The 20,508-nt window shown below is 27.0% G+C and overlaps 2 protein-coding genes across 16 annotated transcripts in view; one reads left to right on the plus strand and one right to left on the minus strand.

The window, feature by feature from the left end:
* Window positions 1-12,657, plus strand: part of LOC129917790 (serine/threonine-protein phosphatase 2A 56 kDa regulatory subunit gamma isoform) — a 51,090-nt gene extending 38,433 nt beyond the window's left edge. For 8 of the 10 annotated variants that reach the window (XM_055997955.1, XM_055997956.1, XM_055997958.1 and 5 more), the window contains 6 exons: window positions 2,647-2,843; window positions 2,914-3,248; window positions 3,310-3,540; window positions 3,611-4,003; window positions 4,943-5,147; window positions 7,818-8,201. In XM_055997955.1, coding sequence (XP_055853930.1) covers window positions 2,647-2,843; window positions 2,914-3,248; window positions 3,310-3,540; window positions 3,611-4,003; window positions 4,943-5,147; window positions 7,818-7,958 — 1,502 coding nt within the window. In that variant the 3' untranslated portion in view covers window positions 7,959-8,201. Of the gene's footprint in view, window positions 1-2,646; window positions 2,844-2,913; window positions 3,249-3,309; window positions 3,541-3,610; window positions 4,004-4,942; window positions 5,148-5,495; window positions 5,679-7,817; window positions 8,202-10,328 lie in introns of those variants that run through there. The other 2 variants (XM_055997951.1, XM_055997952.1) reach the window with 2 other exon arrangements.
* Window positions 12,658-16,852: 4,195 nt separating this feature from the next.
* LOC129917785 (unconventional myosin-XVIIIa) overlaps window positions 16,853-20,508 on the minus strand; it is a 154,438-nt gene continuing 150,782 nt past the window's right edge. For all 6 annotated transcript variants that reach the window (XM_055997931.1, XM_055997928.1, XM_055997930.1 and 3 more), the window contains 4 exons: window positions 19,815-20,457; window positions 19,373-19,753; window positions 19,102-19,302; window positions 16,853-17,037 (listed from right to left, as the gene is read on the minus strand). In XM_055997931.1, coding sequence (XP_055853906.1) covers window positions 16,938-17,037; window positions 19,102-19,302; window positions 19,373-19,753; window positions 19,815-20,457 — 1,325 coding nt within the window. In that variant the 3' untranslated portion in view covers window positions 16,853-16,937. The remainder of the gene's footprint in view (window positions 17,038-19,101; window positions 19,303-19,372; window positions 19,754-19,814; window positions 20,458-20,508) is intronic.

Raw genomic sequence — 20,508 nt, forward strand, 5'->3', positions numbered from 1 at the left:
TCCTCCTCGTGTCATAATCACCTTTGACCGTATTTTCTAATAACACCTTGATTTGCGTTTCTTTCAAGTGTTGTGTTGGTCTCACTCTCTTAGCCAGCTCTCAGTTATGTGCACTTTTGTATATTTACTTTTGTCGAAATTTTGAATCTTTGCCAACAAAATATTATTGTGGTGTGTCGATGGTCTTTATTCTGAAAATTTCTCGAGACATAGAACTTGTCCCGTGTTTGTTTGTTTGTTTGTTTCCTTTTTTTGTTTTACCAACCTATTGCAGCTGTTGGTTTTGGTTTTTGTAATATGTGGTTTTTGCACCAAGTGCATTTCTTTTCCGCTTCGTTCTGAATGTTGTTTTGGTAAATTTTTTTTCGTCTGTTTTTCAAGACTTCATTATTTTGTTCTTAATATTTCGTATATTTCTGTATAAATCGAAATATACAAAAGTTTAAACAAAAACACATTTTAAATTTTATAAATCGTTGCGTGGGTATATATTTAGTTTATGACCGACAACGGACGAATGGATACGGATAGCTTACAAAAATATCCTCCTATAAATGTGCCAGTTATTATTGTTACGGAAGATTCAGAAAGTGAAGGTGAATATTTTAAATAAAATGTAATTGTTATGTAGGTTGTATTTGATGAATATCTATTTTGCTTGATTTGTTTATGTAAGAAAGAGATTATATTGGAATTTATTATTCCAATCAAATTGTCTCATTGAAATTGATTGAATCAATCAATCATTCAATCAAAAGTTAGAAATAATACAAGTAATTATGTAATTTTTTTAGAAATAATGAAAATGGCATTTTTCTATAACGCAGTTTATACGATAGAGTGCATTTTTTCATGCCGTGTTATTCACTCTACTGGGAAAACATATAATGGTGACAGCATTTAATTTGTCTTTAACTCATTTATGACAAATCCATTTTATTTTCATCTGACTTAATGATTGAAAAAGCACTCGCTTGGTTCTTGCCACCATGTCGATCGAATCCGATTGCGTTAGGCTCAGTAGTTTGCCCTATCGCAAGAACTCACACCTCCATTAAATACGCCAAAGGAAAATCTAGCGATCAGCTCGTCTGTGCAAGTGCTTTTAATGCCCTCAATTTCAAACTTAAAATTTTTTTTATCAGAAATACTGTAAAATCAACTAAACTGTTGTTTTTTCTCCACGTTTTATTCGAGAATTTCAATTTTCCCTACTCAAAAAAATCAAAACACATAAATACTCACTATTAAATCTCAAAATGGTAGGTGTATAAGCTGACACAGGTGCTGCATACACGAATTCATTTTTGGAAAACGCTAATCGCTTTAACCAAATCGTAGTGACTAGTTGACAATGGAATAGAAAGTTGCGGACTTTTCCGACAGCCATTTGTTGGATGAACTCAATAGGAACTGAAATAAATTTGAAGCAAAATTGTAAAAATTGAAACGATTTTGTGTCTGCAAATCGATTACATATTTCCTCCTTTTGCAGACTCTCGAATAGCAGATTTTCTATTACTTTCGCACATTTCGCACTAAAAAACTAGCATCCTTTAGGTTAAAAGTTAGAACAAATTCTCTTGTAAAGGCGATATCTGATAGATTTCTATAGAATGTTTTTTGATAACGTCTTATAAATCGATAAATCCCGGCTGCACCCCGATCCTGCTAGCATTGTGGTATATAGTGCAATTTCATCTTAAAGACCAAATCATATAAAGTCAACTTCAACTTAAGACAGGCATACGTTTTTAGAGTCAGGTGATTAAAGCGCTGATCGTTTTGTCTTTTGCATTAAATTCCAAGGTTCGAATCCTAAGATAGCCCAACACTTTTTTTTGGCTTACAAAATACCGACTTTGCAGACAACAAGTGCTTTTTTTTTTAATAAAACCTACAAATTCAATATAATGACCAAAATTTTGTCTTTACTGACAAATTTCTTGGCATTTAATATTTAAAAATAATTTCTGGCATACACCTTGACAGTCCAATTTTGCACCACAAAAGTTCTATACCTCTAAAAAAACACCCCTTAAAACAATTATTTATTAATTTGAACCTGAATTCGAAGACTCTAAAGTTTGTTTGTTTATTTTTTCAGTGGGAAATCCTGTCAATGTCCTTCTCTGAATGAACTTTAGCATGAAACCTCTTTTTATTTTTTAAACTCAATTTTAGTACATATATTTTTTTTAATAAAAATTCGTACGTTTTTAAATAAGCTTTTGTCATTCGTATGCATTATTTTTTTTTTTTTATATTGTAGTCAAATACACTCTCATTGTAAACTAAAGCATCTAAATCCTCCTTCATTTTCATTAAACAAAAAAAAAAAAAAAACAAATCTCGAAACTCGATATATTCATCTTGTGGATTGTTGTTTCCGACTCTATTAGTTGTTTTTCGTCGTAAGCTACACAAAATGTATTAATAAATTAATTATTCTCCACGCACTTCAAATTAATTATAAAAAAAAAAACTCTTAGCTTTATCATTAATTTCTATCAAAAAACATAAATTTTGTTATGAACAAACAAAACGTTGACAGTAAAAAAAAACTACCTATTTTACAAAAACAAATCTTAAAGCTTATACATTTTTTTTTATTCTAAAAATAAAAATTTCATTCATTTTCAACAGAAACCTCAAATAGCGAACGAGAGGAGCTTTTCATTCAAAAGCTAAGACAATGTTGTACACTATTCGATTTTTCCGAGCCATTAAGCGATTTAAAATGGAAAGAAGTAAAACGTGCAGCTCTGCACGAGATGGTCGAGTATTTGACAAATCAAAATGGTGTCATCACAGCCGAAATATATCCAGAAGCTATAAACATGGTAAGTTTAAAAACCCTCGGTACTCAAACTTAATTTCAACTTTATTAATTTATTTTTATTTTTTTTTTAGTTTGCAGTCAATCTATTTCGAACTCTACCACCATCATCTAATCCGAATGGTGCTGAATTTGATCCAGAAGAAGATGAACCAACGCTGGAATCGTCATGGCCACATCTTCAATTTGTTTATGAACTATTTTTGCGATTCTTAGAATCACCAGATTTTCAACCAAACATCGCCAAGCGATATATTGATCATCAATTTGTTTTGCAGCTATTAGAGCTGTTCGATTCGGAGGATCCCAGAGAGAGGGATTTTTTGAAAACCGTACTACATAGAATTTATGGAAAATTTCTTGGACTGAGAGCATTTATTAGAAAGCAAATAAATAATGTATTCTATAGGTAAGCTTTCTTCCAACAAAATATGTTCAATGAATCACTTAACATTTTTTTTTCTTGACAGATTCATCTATGAAACAGAGCACCATAATGGTATTGCTGAATTATTAGAAATTCTTGGCAGTATTATAAATGGTTTTGCTTTGCCGTTAAAAGAGGAGCACAAGCAATTTTTGTTAAAAGTTCTGCTACCGTTGCACAAGGCTAAAAGCTTATCAGTGTATCATCCGCAGTTGACTTATTGTGTGGTGCAGTTCCTCGAGAAGGATCCAAGTCTATCAGAGCCTGTTATAAGGTTTTTTCCATTAACATATTTTACTATATCTTCTTTTCTGAAATCCATTTTTTTTTCTATTTTATTTTAGGAGTCTGTTAAAATTCTGGCCAAAAACCCATAGTCCCAAAGAGGTGATGTTTTTAAATGAATTAGAAGAATTACTTGATGTAATTGAACCAGCTGAATTTCAAAAAGTTATGATACCATTATTTCGACAAATTGCCAAATGTGTATCGAGTCCGCACTTTCAAGTTGCCGAACGTGCACTATACTATTGGAATAATGAGTATATTATGTCATTAATAGCTGATAACTCGCAAGTGATCTTACCAATAATGTTTCCATCGTTAAATCGAAACTCGAAGACACATTGGAATAAAACTATCCATGGACTGATTTATAATGCTTTGAAATTATTTATGGAAATGAATCAGAAATTATTTGATGAATGCAGTAAAAACTATCGGCAAGAGAAACAATTGTGAGTAGTATAATAAAATATAATTATTGTATATATAAAATACTTAATTAAGATGTATAGAAATGGATTTTGCTCTAGACCTTTAGTGACTGAATTGATCTTTGTCTCAAAAAATACCTTCGCATATGCATCCACATACTCTAAATTTTACAAAGATTCAAGTAGTTTAATTGAGTTCTGTAAATTTTTGTTGAAGAGATTATTTTTAATCCTCAGAGTGAGCCAAGAACAATAAGTTTCTTATTTGTTTAATTAAAACTAAATTAAAAACTAAAAATCGTTGAAACACTGAGTGCTCCCACACCCAGACACTAAAAACTTTCTATCGGTCGTAAATTAAGTTGGTCTCTTGATTAATATGAAAATGTTGGAAGGTGTGCACACTAGAGTATCGGCCAATCAAAATGTTTAAAGTTCGAAAAAAAAAATAATAATTTAATTTACTTAAAACTTCTTCCATTTGAACTCAAATGCATAGTGGTGTTAGTAAAAAAGGAATAGATCGGCCGAAAATTTCAGGGGCGAAATCGGCTAACGCGATAGTTGATACTAAGAAAACAATAATTTTTCTCCAAAAATTGTCGATTTTGATTATCAATTATCGACTATCAAGTTAGCCGATTTCGCCCCAGATCTGAAAAATTGATCTTATATCAACAAACAAATTGTTGGCCAATCGAAGGAAAAAATTTGTCAAAATCAGATTTAAATCAAAAGTAAATTGGTTTTTGTTATCAAACGAAAAGATTGCACCGAATGTCAGTACAAAATTACACTCACTGGTCCTTTTGGTCCCCGTGTCTCAAAAACTTTATAAAAGGATCAGCAAATACGAATGATGCTTGTAAATTTTTCTTAAACTTTTGAAAAAATCTTAACAGTTTATTATCTAATTCAACATTTATTTTATTTATTTTTTTCTTTACCCACCAACTGTAGGGAACGGGAGCGTATGTCACAACGCGAAGAACTATGGGCTCAGGTCGAGAATTTGGCAAAAACTAATCCCGAATGGCCAAAACTTTGTGGTCATATGGAGAGCTTAAGCATTTCTAGCAGTCAAATTGAATTTGATCAATTTCAGGATAATTGTGATTTAACGTATGATAAATTTGAACAAGAAGCTAGGCAGGAAACTAGAGAGGTAAGTCAAATTCTTACTTTTTTATTTTAGAAATCATTGTTAACAACAACAAAAAAGGAACACATATCGTTTTACACATTTTATTTATAATATTTAATTTTTTAAGTTTCTTAACTAATTTTAAGTGTTTTTTTGTTTTACATAAAATCAAATGCATTGTGCATTTTTATGTGTTATTTTATCAAATATCACTTTTATGTTTTTTCAAAAGACACACACACTCATAATATATGTATGAGCGTTAGTTTATTTGTTATTCACTCTTCTCTTTAAGTCTCTATGATTTTTCACTTCTTTTTTCTTCTTCACTCCAATAAAATTTATTTCTATTATTTTTTGTGTCTATAGATGAATAAATGTTTATGGAATGCTAAATGTCTTCAAAGAAAATTACTACTCAAAACAAAAATTGAATCAAAATTCGAATGCAAAATTTAAAATTGAATGAAAAAGAAGAAATATAATCGAGTTGGAATTCATAACTTTTTTGAAAAAATGAAATAAAAATATTTTGAAGATATTTTAAATAAATGTTGTGACATTTTTTTTGTAGATAAAAAGTTATTGGTTATTATTAATCATTCACTTCTCTTTATTTAGATATATTATTTTTTCTTTTTTTCAAACAACCAATTCACCTGTTTATTTTCCAGTAAGAAATGAATTTGTACCAATCTTCTATGCAAAACTTTTTGATATTTCTATGTAGACTTGCGTACTCAGTCTTTTTATATCTTTATAAGATTCCTATTAGTTTTTTTTTAATTGCAATATTTATTTGTATTAATTTTTCTATGTTGAATATTAAACAAATGCGAAATTAATATTATACATAATATTGATGCTTTTTGGCCAATATGATCTAATAAATAGGAAAACATTTTTTTCATATTAAGATAAATAAACGAAGGCACTAAATAAATTTAATTTATTTCGCAAAGCAACACACGAGTTTTCAAAATATACAATTTGAATGTATCAAGCAACATACAAAATTAAAAAAATATAAAATCAAGAAATCAAATTCCAACGCCAATCAACAGCAAATCATTGTGATAAACAAATATTAAAGACGGGTTTTATACGCTGATACTAATTTATCCAGTTTTACTCTGAAATCAGAATTTCATTTCAGTTGAGCAGCTCTTCGCTAAATTTTATGAGAAAACGTTGGTGTTTTTTCGTTATTTTTTTCAGTTTTTACAAAATGTGACATAATTTGGTCATAACTTAACTTTTATGGTGTTTTTCAACTGTCCTCTCAAAAGTTCAACTTTACCCACACTGGGTTATATAGGACGTTTTGTAATCCTTTGTGTAATCAATTTTTGGTTATACATACCTCTATCCTCCACTCTCAAAATGTTATGTAGGCTAATACTACAATGTTAATCAGAATCTGCTTCGCAAGTGTAGACTAACCTTAAAAGTTATCACTTTCAGTGATATCTATTATGTTTCTTTTATGAATATTTTAACCCCATAAAAAGATAAAAAATATTAATTTTATAATGTTTTATATTACCAACGGAATTTACAACAGGACTTGGTACAATTCTTAGTTTATGATGGTAAGATCAACGAACTTAAAACTGCATTGCTTAATAATAATGAAATACAAAAATTATAAATATTTTTCGATGTTGTAATAACAAATGTTGTCCATTTCCTTAGAAAGCTTTTATCAGTCTAATTATCTGAGAATTAAGAAATGTGTATACTCAATTACTTACTTTACAAATTTATAAAAATGAGAAAAAAAAATTCTTTTATTTCTAATTTTTCCAAATAAATTGATAAGCCCTTTAGTTGGACAGAATTCCACATGCAAGTTAGCTAAATATGGCCGAGACAACATTTCTCTCCTCCAAGGATCCATAATAAAATAAAGCAGTATATAAACATTTTTAAAAGTTCTCTCTTGGAAGTTTGTTTATAATTTGATATCACCTTTTGTGGTACAAACCTTTAGACATTTTCTGGTGTGAAATCGTTCCAGAATTTGTTTTTTTTTCTTTTTAATTTAAGTGCCCTGAACTAATTTTTTTTTAAATGTATGTACATTGTAAGATAGGCACTTCTTAATGATAAAAGTTAAATTTATTTTAAAACCTGCACGTTTAAATGATAAATTAGTTCAAAAACTAAATATAAAAACTAAAGCCTATATTTAAGCAACAAAAATATTTTAAATATTATTTATAAATAAATATTAATAATCCTAACTCACTAAAAACATTCTTGAGAATGGGGTATCTTAAAAAAAAAAACTATCACTCATACTCTTTGGTTTTTGGTTTCCAGTCTAACAACAAACAAAAATCTCTTGTCTGTAAATAACAAAATCAAAATTGTCATTAATATCAAAAGTTTTATGTTGTTTTAATAATAATAATAAAAAAAAAATAAATAAACTTGTGAAAAACATCTTTGTACTCGTCATTATATACATATAGTTAAAATTATCGCTTTTATTTGTTTGTTTGTAGTTTAACAAAACAAAAAATATTAAATATCGTTATCATGCTAAATACAAAAACAACAACAACACGCTTTTAGAATTCACCAATGTGCTTTAAAAAAGAAAACTTAACTTAAAAAAAAAAACAAACCACACCATATATCCATATCCATATAAAACCAAACAATCCCTATAATATTCGTTTTTAGATACGAGGCGAACGTAACAAGGACAAACCTCTAATTAGAAGAAAGTCCGATTTGCCTGCTGATACCGGCACTGTGCGTGCCCTCATTGAACACAAACGACCTGATGAATATTTGAAAACACCACCTGATATTAACAATTAATAAATGCTAGAACATTTCCTATATTAAAAAGAAAACAAAAAAAAAATCAACAATAAAACTTACAATTTACTATTAAAAAAAAAAACAACAAAAATTAAATTTAATTCAAAAGAAAATATAAATATCATTATTACAACAACAAAAGAAACAACAAATTATTACTTCAACATCAAATTTATTTGCCTAAAAACAAACACCACAGAAAAAAGAAATAAAAAATTAAATTAAAATAAAATAAAAAAATCTTTTATTAAAGTTAAATATAAAACAAACAAATATAAAGTTAAAAACAGTGAAACAAAAAATTATCTAAAATACATAAATATTAATGATTATTTTTATTTTATAAAGAAAAAAACAAAAAAAGGTAAAAAAGTGGAAGTTAGAAATATACATACAATACATACTAGCTTAGAATATTTGTATACTTATTATACACAAGAAAAAACACACAAATTTATAAATTAAAATAATTTTAACAAAGAGTACCAATAAAGTGAAAATAAATGTCTTAAAACAAAAAAAAAAAAAAACAAAATATATTCAAAATTTGTTCTTATTAATTTTTTTTAAGTAACTTCTTTCCTAAATTTTTTTATTTGGTATTATACTTTTTGAATGCTGAATGTTTTTCCTGAGAATGAAAATTAATTTTTAATTAATTAGCATGAAACTAATTTTATCTACATACATATTACCCACCTACATTGCAATTGGCTACAAAACACAATGGGTAGGTACACGAAAAACAAAAAACGAAATTTTGTGGAGTTGGGTTTTTGTATGTTTTTTAAAGCTTTTAAGTTTTTATATAAATTTATGTTGAATGTTGCTGTTTATTTTTATGCTTTTTTTTTCAAAAGAACGCTAAAAGTGCAAAAACTTGTGTTCTGACAGTAAAGTTGAACTAATTTATTGTATCTGTTTGTATATGAGTTGTATGTTGTATTGTCTTTTTAAAACTTTAGGTATAAATTTTGTATTTCAGCTTGAGAGGAAATTACTTTTATTATGTATTTATTAACATTTAAAAGTGAACTTTGTTGGTATGCAGTTTTAGTACTTATTTCTTTATTCGGCGTTGTTTTGATCTCGATGTCGAGGGGGTCATTACTCTCCCTTGTATACAAATTTTGCACAGACTTCTATAAATAGTGAACTTTGAAAGTCAGGTTCTATAAAAATTGATACAATTCACAAAAAGGGTTCTTTTTGTTTACAAATTAAAAAAAAAACGATTATTGAAGTAACAGAAATTAACTCCATCGTTATATAATATCGTTTGGAAATAATAAAGTTACAGAATGACCCTCCTGGATGTATTTCCTTTTATTTATTTGATAAAATTTGAAAAACGAATGTTTTCGATTTAATGACGATTTTTAGAGTTCTCTTGTTACTTCGTGTAAGGAGTTATTTTATCTATTGAGAAAGTTTAACTTTTTTCGAAACCAATTGTACAGCTTATAATCATGACCATCGTTTAAAAATCGTATGCGAATAACTAAGTATAGTTTAGTAATGATCGTAAGTTTTGTATGTAATATTTCTTGACCTTTTGAAAGTTATCCCTTTGCGAACAAATATGACGAATAACAATTTGCTCAAAGAATAAGCTTTCTTTATGTGATGTTTTGTGATGTTTTTTCCAACTGAAATATTTACAAATCTGATGACAAAAGCTTTTATTTTGGGTTTAAAATCAATTTGAATACTTACTTTTTCAAAAAGTGGCTAATGTAGTAAGATCTTAATATGTGACCCGGTGGTCATCTGTATTATTGTCATTATTTTTGTTATATCATAAGCTACTCTAGTGAGTACTTTCCTAGAGATTTTAAATAGAATGCACATTCAAGGAAATCAATGCAATTGTAATTCATGGGTAGTCTTCCAAACCCTATGGGCTTTTAGTGAACAATTTGTTACTTTTTACTACTTAAGTTGTGTTTAGGTTATGCTATGGTAAAGTATATTTATGTTAAAAAAAATTGTTTAATTTGTGTTGACTTCAAGTTATTTTGTTTGTTTGTTCTTTTTTTCGATATCTGATGATTGTCTTATAAATTGTTCAGGAAATAGCTTAATTTGCTTCTCTTTTACTCTATCTTGCTTTCAGATCTTGTTTTAAATGTTTTGGTTTTTTTAATTTACAATTATGTGATTTTAATATTCTTCTTTAGGTTTATAAAGAAATACAAAAACTTAAAATGGTAACTAAATATTATGATGGTATTAGAATATTATTTTAAAAATACACAATTTTTATTTAATAAACAAAAATAAATATGTATTTTCTTTTCTTTTATAAAAAATAACAAAATTAAATCAAAATCATTTAATAATTGTTTCTTTTTTTTTCCTTTCCAGTGAAATAAATATAAATATATATATACAAAACTTAATATTTAGGTAATTATTAAATAATAATTTTTAACTTATTTGCAAAAGTAAAATAAAATATAAAACAAAAAAAGAATTATAATTAAAAACAAAATACACAAAAAAAGAACTTAAAAATCCCATAATGTCTATGTAAATGTGCATAATTATGCATATATTGTTGAATGCTTGAGAATAAATATTTTTTAAAAATTAAAAACAAAATTAGAAATAAATAATTTAATTTAATGATATATAAAACAAAAAAGCAAAATAAAATAAATGCCTTGCATTAAAATTGAATACCGATTAAAATGTATAAATTAAAAGAAAAAAAAAAAAAAAACACATTGTATATATTAATTTTAACCACATATCAATAAATAGTCTTGTTTATTTCTATTTTTATTATTATATTTTTTTTATTTTCTAAATAAATATTTAAAAACAAATGAAAAAAAAAACTCACAGACATATGAATCATTTTAAATAAATATATTCGTATTTTTATTACATAATAATTAATTTAAATACGTTAAATAGAAAATTAAAATCATTTTCTTTGATTTTATATTTTTATTATTTTTACATTATTTCTTGTTTTGTTTTAAATAAGTTTTATTAAATAAAATTAAAAAAAATAAAACAATAATTAAGTCTATGATATAAAATTAATTAATATTTGTTAATTCAGTAATTAAATACAAAACAAAAATAACTAAATTAAAAACAAAAACAAAACCTCTTGCTAAATTACTTTTACACTTAAAACTAGATAATATTTATATATAATATACGTATACATAAAAACAAAACAAAACAAAAAAAAAAAAAACATTCAATAAAACTTCTAAAGTGTTTTGAATAATTTGATCGAAACCATTTGATAATAAAAAAATAAAATTTACAAAAAAAAAACCACAAAAAATTATTATGTTTAAATAGGTTGTGTACATACATTTTATTTTGTTTAAAAATAATCTGTTAATGTTTTCATTGAATACTCTTCATATAACAACCCCCATTTCAACAGGACACATGCAATTTTGAAATATTAAAATTCAACAAAAAACTTTGTTTCCATTTAACTTTTTATATTAAGATTTTTTTCAAGAGAATAGTGAATGCTTTGTCCAAAAATTGACGCTCATTTTGATTAAATAATCACTTATTGAACTATCAATGGCTCCTCTTAGAATTGGGTGCCAGCTCTTAGAGCAATACATTAATTTCTCCTTTGAAATTTTTAAGTTAGTCCTATTCTGTATGAAAACTGCTGGGAAAAAATATTCGGTAAAAAAGCTTCCAATCAAAAATCTTCTGGAAATTTAACTCCCTTTCGCTTGTTCATTATTATTAGTAACGAAAAGGGAATAAAGCTAAAACAGAAAAGCAAAAATATTCTGCGAATTGTACCATTTTTCTGAAAATATTTCCAACGAGAGTTTTCATTAGGGCTAAGTATTTCTAGTTGAATATTGGTGATAATTAACTAAACTCAAATCAAATGGTTAATGGCTACAGCTTGGATCAAACTTCAAAAACAAAACAAAAAAATCTTTATAATTTGAACATTCATTATGCCTTCACGGTCTAATTTAAATCAGTGCTTGTGAAAATGATTTGAGTGATCATTTTGAAGATTTTATAGTTTTACACCTTCCACGACTGCTTTAATTATTTTTTTTTTTTTCAGAACTCATCTTCTTTCTTTTTCTAATTTCCATTATTTATTCGCGTATAAATAAATATGTATGATAAATTAAAAAAAAAGCAAATTAAAAAGCTCGGTTAATTATTTTTTCTTTGGCGCGATCTCTAAACTAGAACAAAAATTGACTTGTCATATATTTTTCAAAAAATGTACTGAAAAGGGAGAAAAGAGCTCAAGCTCATCTTTTTGCATATGACCCAATATAAATTTATTTTTCCACTTTCTCTGTTCTCTTTCCACTTTTTTTTTTTTATTCAAAACGCTTGTTAAGACTTATTAAACAAAAATTCAAATTTCAATAGCCAAGATTAAACAGTAAAACGCACAAAAAGAAAACTATTAATAAATCTTTAAAATCTTACTCAAAATCACTAAAATAGAAATAAATAAATACAAAAAATTTGTTATTCAAGATTTATAACATCTGAATTGATAGATATATTGAGTTTTATTAAATTAAAATAAAAAAAAAAAAACATTAAATTCAATAAACTGTAAAAAATTCTAAATAAAATTGCGTAAAATCATTATCAAAAAAAAAAAAACATACACAAGCAAATTAAAAAATTAAAAACATTTGTATATTTAATGTACCTAAGATTACAATTTGATAATAAACATTTACACGTTTGTTAATAAAAATTACAAGAAAAAAAAGTTAATAAATAAATATATATATACATATATAACAAAAAAATAAAACCTTAAATGCCGAATATACTATATATTATTATTTAACAAACAAATACAAAAAAAAAAAGTTTTAGTAATGATATATATATATAAAATTTGGTATAAAAATTGCTTTAAATGTTTGTACTGAAAAAAAATAACACAAAACTTATCTTAAGAAAATTATAAAAAATAAAAATAATACAAAAAAAAATAATCTTTTATTGGATGTGGAGGATGTAGTAGAAATACGCCAAAGTCCATTTTGTTAATTTTCAACATTAAACTAGTCGTTTTGATATCATCGGTGGTTTGCTTAAGTTGTTTTCAGAATTTGTATTTAGTGGGCTTGAACACTTGAACAGTATTTCTTCTCCATCCTCCATGTCCGTGTTTTTATTACAAATTTTCAATTTAGTACATGTGTTACAATTCAAAATTGTAACGGTCGCCATGCCGAAAATCTAAGCTCGATGTAATTTTTTTCTTCATTTCCTTTCATCGTCCAGACTCCGACAAAAATTAACTGCCAAGAATGACGAAAATGGAAGTCGGATGTGACTTTTTTCATCCCCTCCCCCTATCCCCCCATCGCCATTGTCCAGACGGTCGGAGATCCAAATCTTTTTTACTCGATACGAAAATTTGGAGTTTTGCATAGAAAATTACATTTTTTCACCAGGCGCACAGTGTGTCGAGCCTATACAAAAGTTTATCATAAATACTTGCAGCTAAGTTTTTGGAGTTTTAATATCTTTGTTTTTATGGCAGGAATAGAAAAAAAATTACAAATTAACAAATTAAACAACCTATTACTTTTTTTTTAGTATAATTTATGAAATTAACATTTATTGAAGAAGCCACTTGTGAGCAAAATTAATTTTGTTTTTTTATATATAAACAAAAATATACTTTTCGTAAGGTTTTTGGTGTGCTGAACTCGAATCCGAAGTCAGAAAAATTCTATCATATCACGTTTTTTAAATATTCCCGTTAGAAAATCTGAAATGTCGTTTTTTAACAGTTTTTGAGGTTATGTTCTTGAACGTGGTGATTTATTTTAAATAAATTTGTGACAGTTTCTAAAAGAACTAAATGTTTTCTTTTAAAGTCCGTTTAAATCTTTTCAATATCTTTTTTCTACTTTGAGAAATCTTAAGTTGAAGTCAACTTGTTTTGTTTATCTTCTCTATACAAAAAAATCGTATGTTTATTTGCGTTTCATAGCAAATCTCGAATAGTTTTTTGTCAATCGCTTTCAAATTTTGAAATAACGTTTTATTTGCATTTTCGTAAATTCTTATATCGGCGAGGTTGGTAAATACGCTATAATACACAGTAGAGCGTGGCCGGGTCAAGTAATTATATTAAAAATTTAGTATGCAGAAAAATTTAATTTTTTTTTGTTGAAAACAATATTTAAAATATTTTTAATTACATGAACAGCTTTTTGTTACTTGTGTTTGGCTAAAAATTATTAAAAACATCGATTTTTTCATTTTTGTGATCCCCTTGAAGATGTTTCTCAAAAAATGAATTATTTTGAGTACTTGACTCGTAGCACATAAATGTGATTATCTCTGGTAATCGCAAACAGAAGCAGACCAAACTTTGCCAATATTAAGTATAGGCCTAAGGCAAAATAATATAAAAAAATTATCGATTTGATTTTATATGTTTTTTTTTTAAATTAAGTTTAAAAAATAATTTTTTTTTTTTTTTGGCCATTCATCAAAGAAATTTTAATAACTCATATATAATTTTATAAATTTAATTTTTTTGCTATACGTTTTACAACAACACTCAAATAAACAAAATAACATTAATAAAATTTTTCAAACAATTACCAAACGTGAAATATACACTCTCAAAGATTCCCATAAATTCCTCAAAATATTTTCGATTTCCGAGGTACTCATGTTTCGGAGCTTATTTTGAATACATAACCTGGATTATTTTCTAAGATAAATATGTTTTCATATGAGTTGACACTTCTAAATTATATTTTAATAGCAAAAATGTTAATTTTTAACAAAAAAAAAAGTGATTTATCATAAGGGGACGACACACTGTGAGGCGCCCAGAAATATTCAGAGGCCGTTGAAAACTTTTTGAATTCAAATATAGACTGAAGTGCTTTTTTTCATTTCAGTTGATTTTATTTTGTATTTGAAAATTAAAGGAAACGAATTTTCAAAACTTAACGGACATCAATGGAAAAAAAATTGAGGCCGGACCTGATTTTTCTCATTTCCTCTCAAGTCCATTCCTTTCTATTTCTCTGCTAATGGCGTTTTTAATTGGCAATCTGGAAGCAAAAAAAAGCAATCTGAATGCGTTCAATTGGGCAAAACTGACAGTTCTGATTCTGAAAAAAAGAGAATTTCTCTTCTGGTTTTAAAAACAGAATCAGAAGCAGAATCACTCAAACATTCATAGATTTAAATGTCAGCAGTACAAAATGTTTGCAGCACAAATACAAATGAAATTTGGCGCGAATACACATATATTTGAAACATGTTGAACTCAAACAATACATTCACACCAAACTTCAGATTCTTCATAATAAAAAAAACTGTTCAATTGGGATTCCGAATCGAAGAACAATTCCGGATTGAAAATTAAAAACGCCATAACAATTTCTTTTTGAATTTGAATTTAAAAACGGAAATGACTTTTTTTAACTTTAAATTAAGAGATTTGATGGTTTTTCTAACTAAAATTAAGAAAAATGAGTTTGAAAATAAGCAAAAGTTATTGTTTCTTATTGCCATTGATCTTTTAAATTTAAAAATAAAGATAAATTAATTGATTTAAATCTGAAAATCAACAAATCTGTTTTTTTTTTATCATAATCTTTATTTTTAATTATTTGTTTCGATTTTTCTTCTTTTTTTTCGTGAAGTTTACTAGATCACAGAGATTCAACACATTGGAAATTCAATTTACTTACTTTATCTTCGTCACATTCCACATGAAACCTATTTTATTAGGACCAAGAAAAAGAAAAAGTAAACAACAACACTATAACAATCGTTTATTTTTTGTTTGTATGATATATTTGCACAATCATGTGTATAAGTATTTTCTTTTAAATATAAACAAATAATCATTACAATTTTAATTATTATAAAATATATGTATATTTTCTTCCAATAGCATGTGAGTTATGTTTGGATTACTTGAATAGTTTAATGTATATTTTAATTTTTTTATTGTTTAATCAATTAAAAAACAAAATTAAAAAAAAAAAAACAAAATTAATTTAGCAGTTGTAAAAAAAAAACATAAAAATAATAAACAAATTAAAAAATCTAGTTAAAATTACTTCTTTATTCAGTAGATAACAATTAATATAAATAATAATAAAAATTATAAAAATTAAATACACATCTATTGTTAAAATATTTTTAAATTTTTGTTTCCATTTCCTTTTTTTTGTTTTGTGATTTATTTCAATTTTCAAAATTAACTATCCTTGTTCTATTATAAATTGTTTTTTTCTTTTTTTTTACATTAAAGAAACTCTAAATACACATTATAATGCAAAACATTTTTATAGTAATTATATTTTGTTATATTTTTTTTTAAATAAATTTACAAATTAGTTGAGAATAATAGATATTATTGCCTACTTAATTTTTTGATTGATATTTTTGTTTTTTAATTTATAATAAACCGATTTGGAGACTTGACTTATAAATAATAAAATATATATATTATCTATATGTTTGTATTATTAACAAATTGTTTATACTAAAAAAAAAAAACAAAAAAAAAAAATAATAATGATTAACAAAAATAAAATAAACAAACAAAAAAATATTTCTTTTTCTTGTATAATTATGAAATAATGTATATATGCAGTATATTTGTAGATTTTAAATGTTTATGTTGTAGATGATGATGATGATTATTATTGTTTTCATTTTAGTAATATTATAAATTGTATATAATAATTAGCAATAATAAATTTTGCAAAAAATTTATGTTTTTTTTATATAAAAAGGAGCAGCATTAGTTAGATTTTATTTATATATTTTTTATTTGATTCTAATATAAAATTGAATATAATATATATATTTTTTAATTATATATAGAAAAGCTGGCTATTCTCTTTTAGTTATTTATTGTTTTTTCCAATAATAAAAATTTGTTTATTTATTACAAGCATTTTTGTTGTTGTTTTTTTTTTGTATTCATTTATATATTTATGCGTATGAAGACTCACCATTGTTTAAACTATTACTAATACTATTATTTGTATTGCCGCTGACTGATGTCGTCGTTGATGGTGACGTCAATGTGATCCTATAACAAGAAAAAGCTTGTTTTTTTACCATACACCGGGAATGCATTCAAAAAAGAAGACAAAAAAAGAAAGAAAGACGGAAACACAAAAAAAGAGAAAATATGGTATATGATGATGAGGCTTTCGAAATGATTAGTTTTGATGATTTAAAATGTTTGTTTTGTTAATTTTTTTTTTTGAGATATGAAAATACTTAAGGAAAAACGACACAAATAAATGAAACCAATGATGGAATACTTAATGAATTTTTTTTTCAGAAATCTTCAAAAACTAAAAAATAAGATCTGGTATTGTATTAAAAGAAATTATATGAGCTAAAATTTAATAAAATGGATTTGGACCGTTTTTCCTATGTACTTTTTATGTATTTCTAAAATTACTAACTGTATTTTTCTGAAGATCTAAATTGTGTACTGTGCTGTAAAATTGCTGTGTAAAAAGTGTGTGCTATGAACGAATAGAAAAATATGTTTAATCGAGTGAGAAAAGAATATGAGTGCTGAAATAAATTAAATAAAAAAGAAAAACATAAAAGTCAACAGTAAGTCATTTTCATGAAATCAACTATGAAAAATAAAAAAAAAACACTTTTTCAAAACATGAAAAATAGAATTTTGCTTCATGGTTAACGTAGGCTTTTTTTCAGATGAAGAAGCTCAGGTAAACTTTTTTTTTTCAATCGCTATTATCTGAGTTTGGAAAAATGAATTAGGAAAAAAGACCAGCGTTAACAGCGATCAAACCATCGGAAGCTACGTTTTTGCTTTTGTAAGTTAGTGGTTTTTAAAAATTAGTTTGACGTGATAAAGAAAAGAAATCTTTCGATTCACGTGAAACGAATAGCAGAATAGGGCTGAATATCTATTTGAAAACTTTTCCTAATTCATTTTCCATCGCTATAGGAATCAACCGTTACTTTTTGTGATATGCCAAAGCCTTGAAAAAAGGTTACGTATACGCCACAAAATACCTTCATAAGAGGAAATCATGAGTAAAAACACAAAAATGCGCAATACTCTAATTGTATAGCAAACAATAAACAAACACAATTTAGTCGAACAACTCATCTCCTCAGAATTGTATCAATTGACCTGTTTTGAATGACGGCTTTCAACGAACTTTCAACATGTTCAGAAACAAAATGTATTTATAAAAGTACAGAATTCTTGGTGTCATTAAAAATTGATTGTTTAAACTTTGAATACTACGAACTCGGCGGTATTTTATTGCATTGCCATTTTGAATATCAAAATTTTAGATTTTAAAAGTGAATTTAAAGATTTACCCCCAGAGTTCAGGGTTATGTCCCTAACTTCCACATTAAAAACAAATCTAGCGATGGGCGAGTGAGAAGTTAAAACGTCATCTTAACTATGGACGACAGCTTATGTCGATAAAATCGAGTCAAGTCGATACAATCGATCCTTGACAAGTAATTTATTTGATCCAAATGAAACTTTTAATCATTTCACAGTCGGTTTTAGTACTGAGAAAAACAAAAAAATATATTTTGGTAACGAAATTTTTCTCAAGGTTTCCGATGCCATAATTTGAAGTCCTAATATCAAAATTGAATCGTCTATTTCAGAAACAACATAAGTCAATGAGCATTTACTTTTCAGGAGCAACAAAAAACTGTTTCATATGTAAATAATTTCACAACACTACAAATTTAGAGTATGCCAATTTATAATCAAGCTTAAGCTGCATTTGAAAAACGGTAAAATGTTAACCTTTTTTTTAAGTCTTAACCGGTTTGTAAGCCCCTGTTAAGTTGATGCTCATTGACTTATGTTTTTTCTGAAATAAATTGCTCTATCATTTGGGTGTAACAGATTTTCTTTTTTACATTAAATGCCGAAACCAGGCATTGATTAGATTACATTAGATCACCTATTTTAATTTTTCAAACAAAATCGAAAGCATTTAAGCAGGCGATGAAAGAAATGAAAATTAATGAAATGAACATGAATGAAATGAAAAAACATTAAGGAACAGAAAATGAAAAGATAGAACATGCAAAAAAAAAAGATTCTACTATCTATACACAACCACACACCTACCTTGGGCTGTTCTCACTCTTTTTTTCTCTTATAACTAATGTTGTATCACTACCACTGCCATTGCTGCCACTGCCACCGCCACCCACACCATTTGTTGTTTCTTTATTCTTTGTTAATGCAATTGGCGATCGTTTAACTTGAATTGGTTTGAGACGTTCTTCTAAATCACTAAGCGAACCATCTGATGTATCACTTTCCTCACTAAAAGTCCAAATTACACATAAATTAAATATGTTTTTGTGTTTTTAAGTAAATTCTGTTAAAAACTTACCTCTCACTAACATCATCGTCTCCTTCTTCCATTGCCTGTTGCAAATCTGTAATTCTTTGCAATGCCAATCGCAAATCATTACGCAACGATACTGCTTCTGATTCGGCATTTTCTAGTTTCTTCTCTAGATCTTTCCTTCGTGTTATAGATTCTTGTTCTCGATTTGAAATAACATGGAATTCTTCACGTAATTCACGTAAACTCTTTTGGGATTTCTTGAAAGCATCCTGAGCATTGAGTTCTCTCATTTTGGATTGTGTGACTTCGTTTTGAATCTTCTCAACGGCTTCTTTGTGGCGGGTTATTTGTACCTCGAGACGTGATCTAGTTGCTTGTTCTAACTCGAGGCGGGATTCTAATTCTTTGGTGCGTATTTCCAAGCTAAAAACAATGATAAAAATTTAATTTTTTGAAAATTCAATATATTGAGGGGTATACTAACCGTTTCGACAGCATAGCAGCTGATGGATCACTCATATTCTCAACATTCTCCAATCTCTGTTGCAACTCACTCACACTATCTTTGAGTGAATTTCGTTCAGCTTCCAATTCCGATATCCGGAATTCATATTCAGACATTGCAATTTGTTCGGTATTCAATTGCTTCACGGTGGTGCTGTATTTCTTCATCAGCTCGGCCATTTCTTCCTCGTTCTCTTCGATTTGTGCTTGAAGTTCAGCGCGATCACGCTGTGATGTTGTTGCCCTATCTTCGGCATCGTTGCGGGCTCGTTGTGATTCTTCGAACATAGATTGAACTTCAGCCAATTCTGCTTCGGCAGTTTGCCTTGCTTTCACTGCGAGACTCCTAGTTGATTCGGCATCTTCCAGTTGATTGCGCAACTGACGAATGAGTGTTTTTCCTGGGGAATCAGCTTTGAGTCGTTCCAATTGAGCATGGGCGTCTTTGAGGAGAGCCTTGTATTTGCGTAAATCTCGTTTGAGTTTTTGTGTGATTGCTTCTTCGGTTTGACGATCGACACGATCTTGGTCTTCCATCGATGCCAAACGACGTTCCAATTCGTGTTTTTCACGAAGCAATAGAGTTCGTTCTTCGTGTTCAGTTTCTAATTGGCATTCCAGAGCTAGAAATTGAAAATAAATGTTTAGAATTCTAAGTGAGGGAATGAAAAGTA

The sequence above is a fragment of the Episyrphus balteatus genome, chromosome 4 (genome assembly GCF_945859705.1).
Source record: "Episyrphus balteatus chromosome 4, idEpiBalt1.1, whole genome shotgun sequence".
In the NCBI taxonomy this organism is placed as follows: domain Eukaryota; kingdom Metazoa; phylum Arthropoda; class Insecta; order Diptera; family Syrphidae; genus Episyrphus; species Episyrphus balteatus.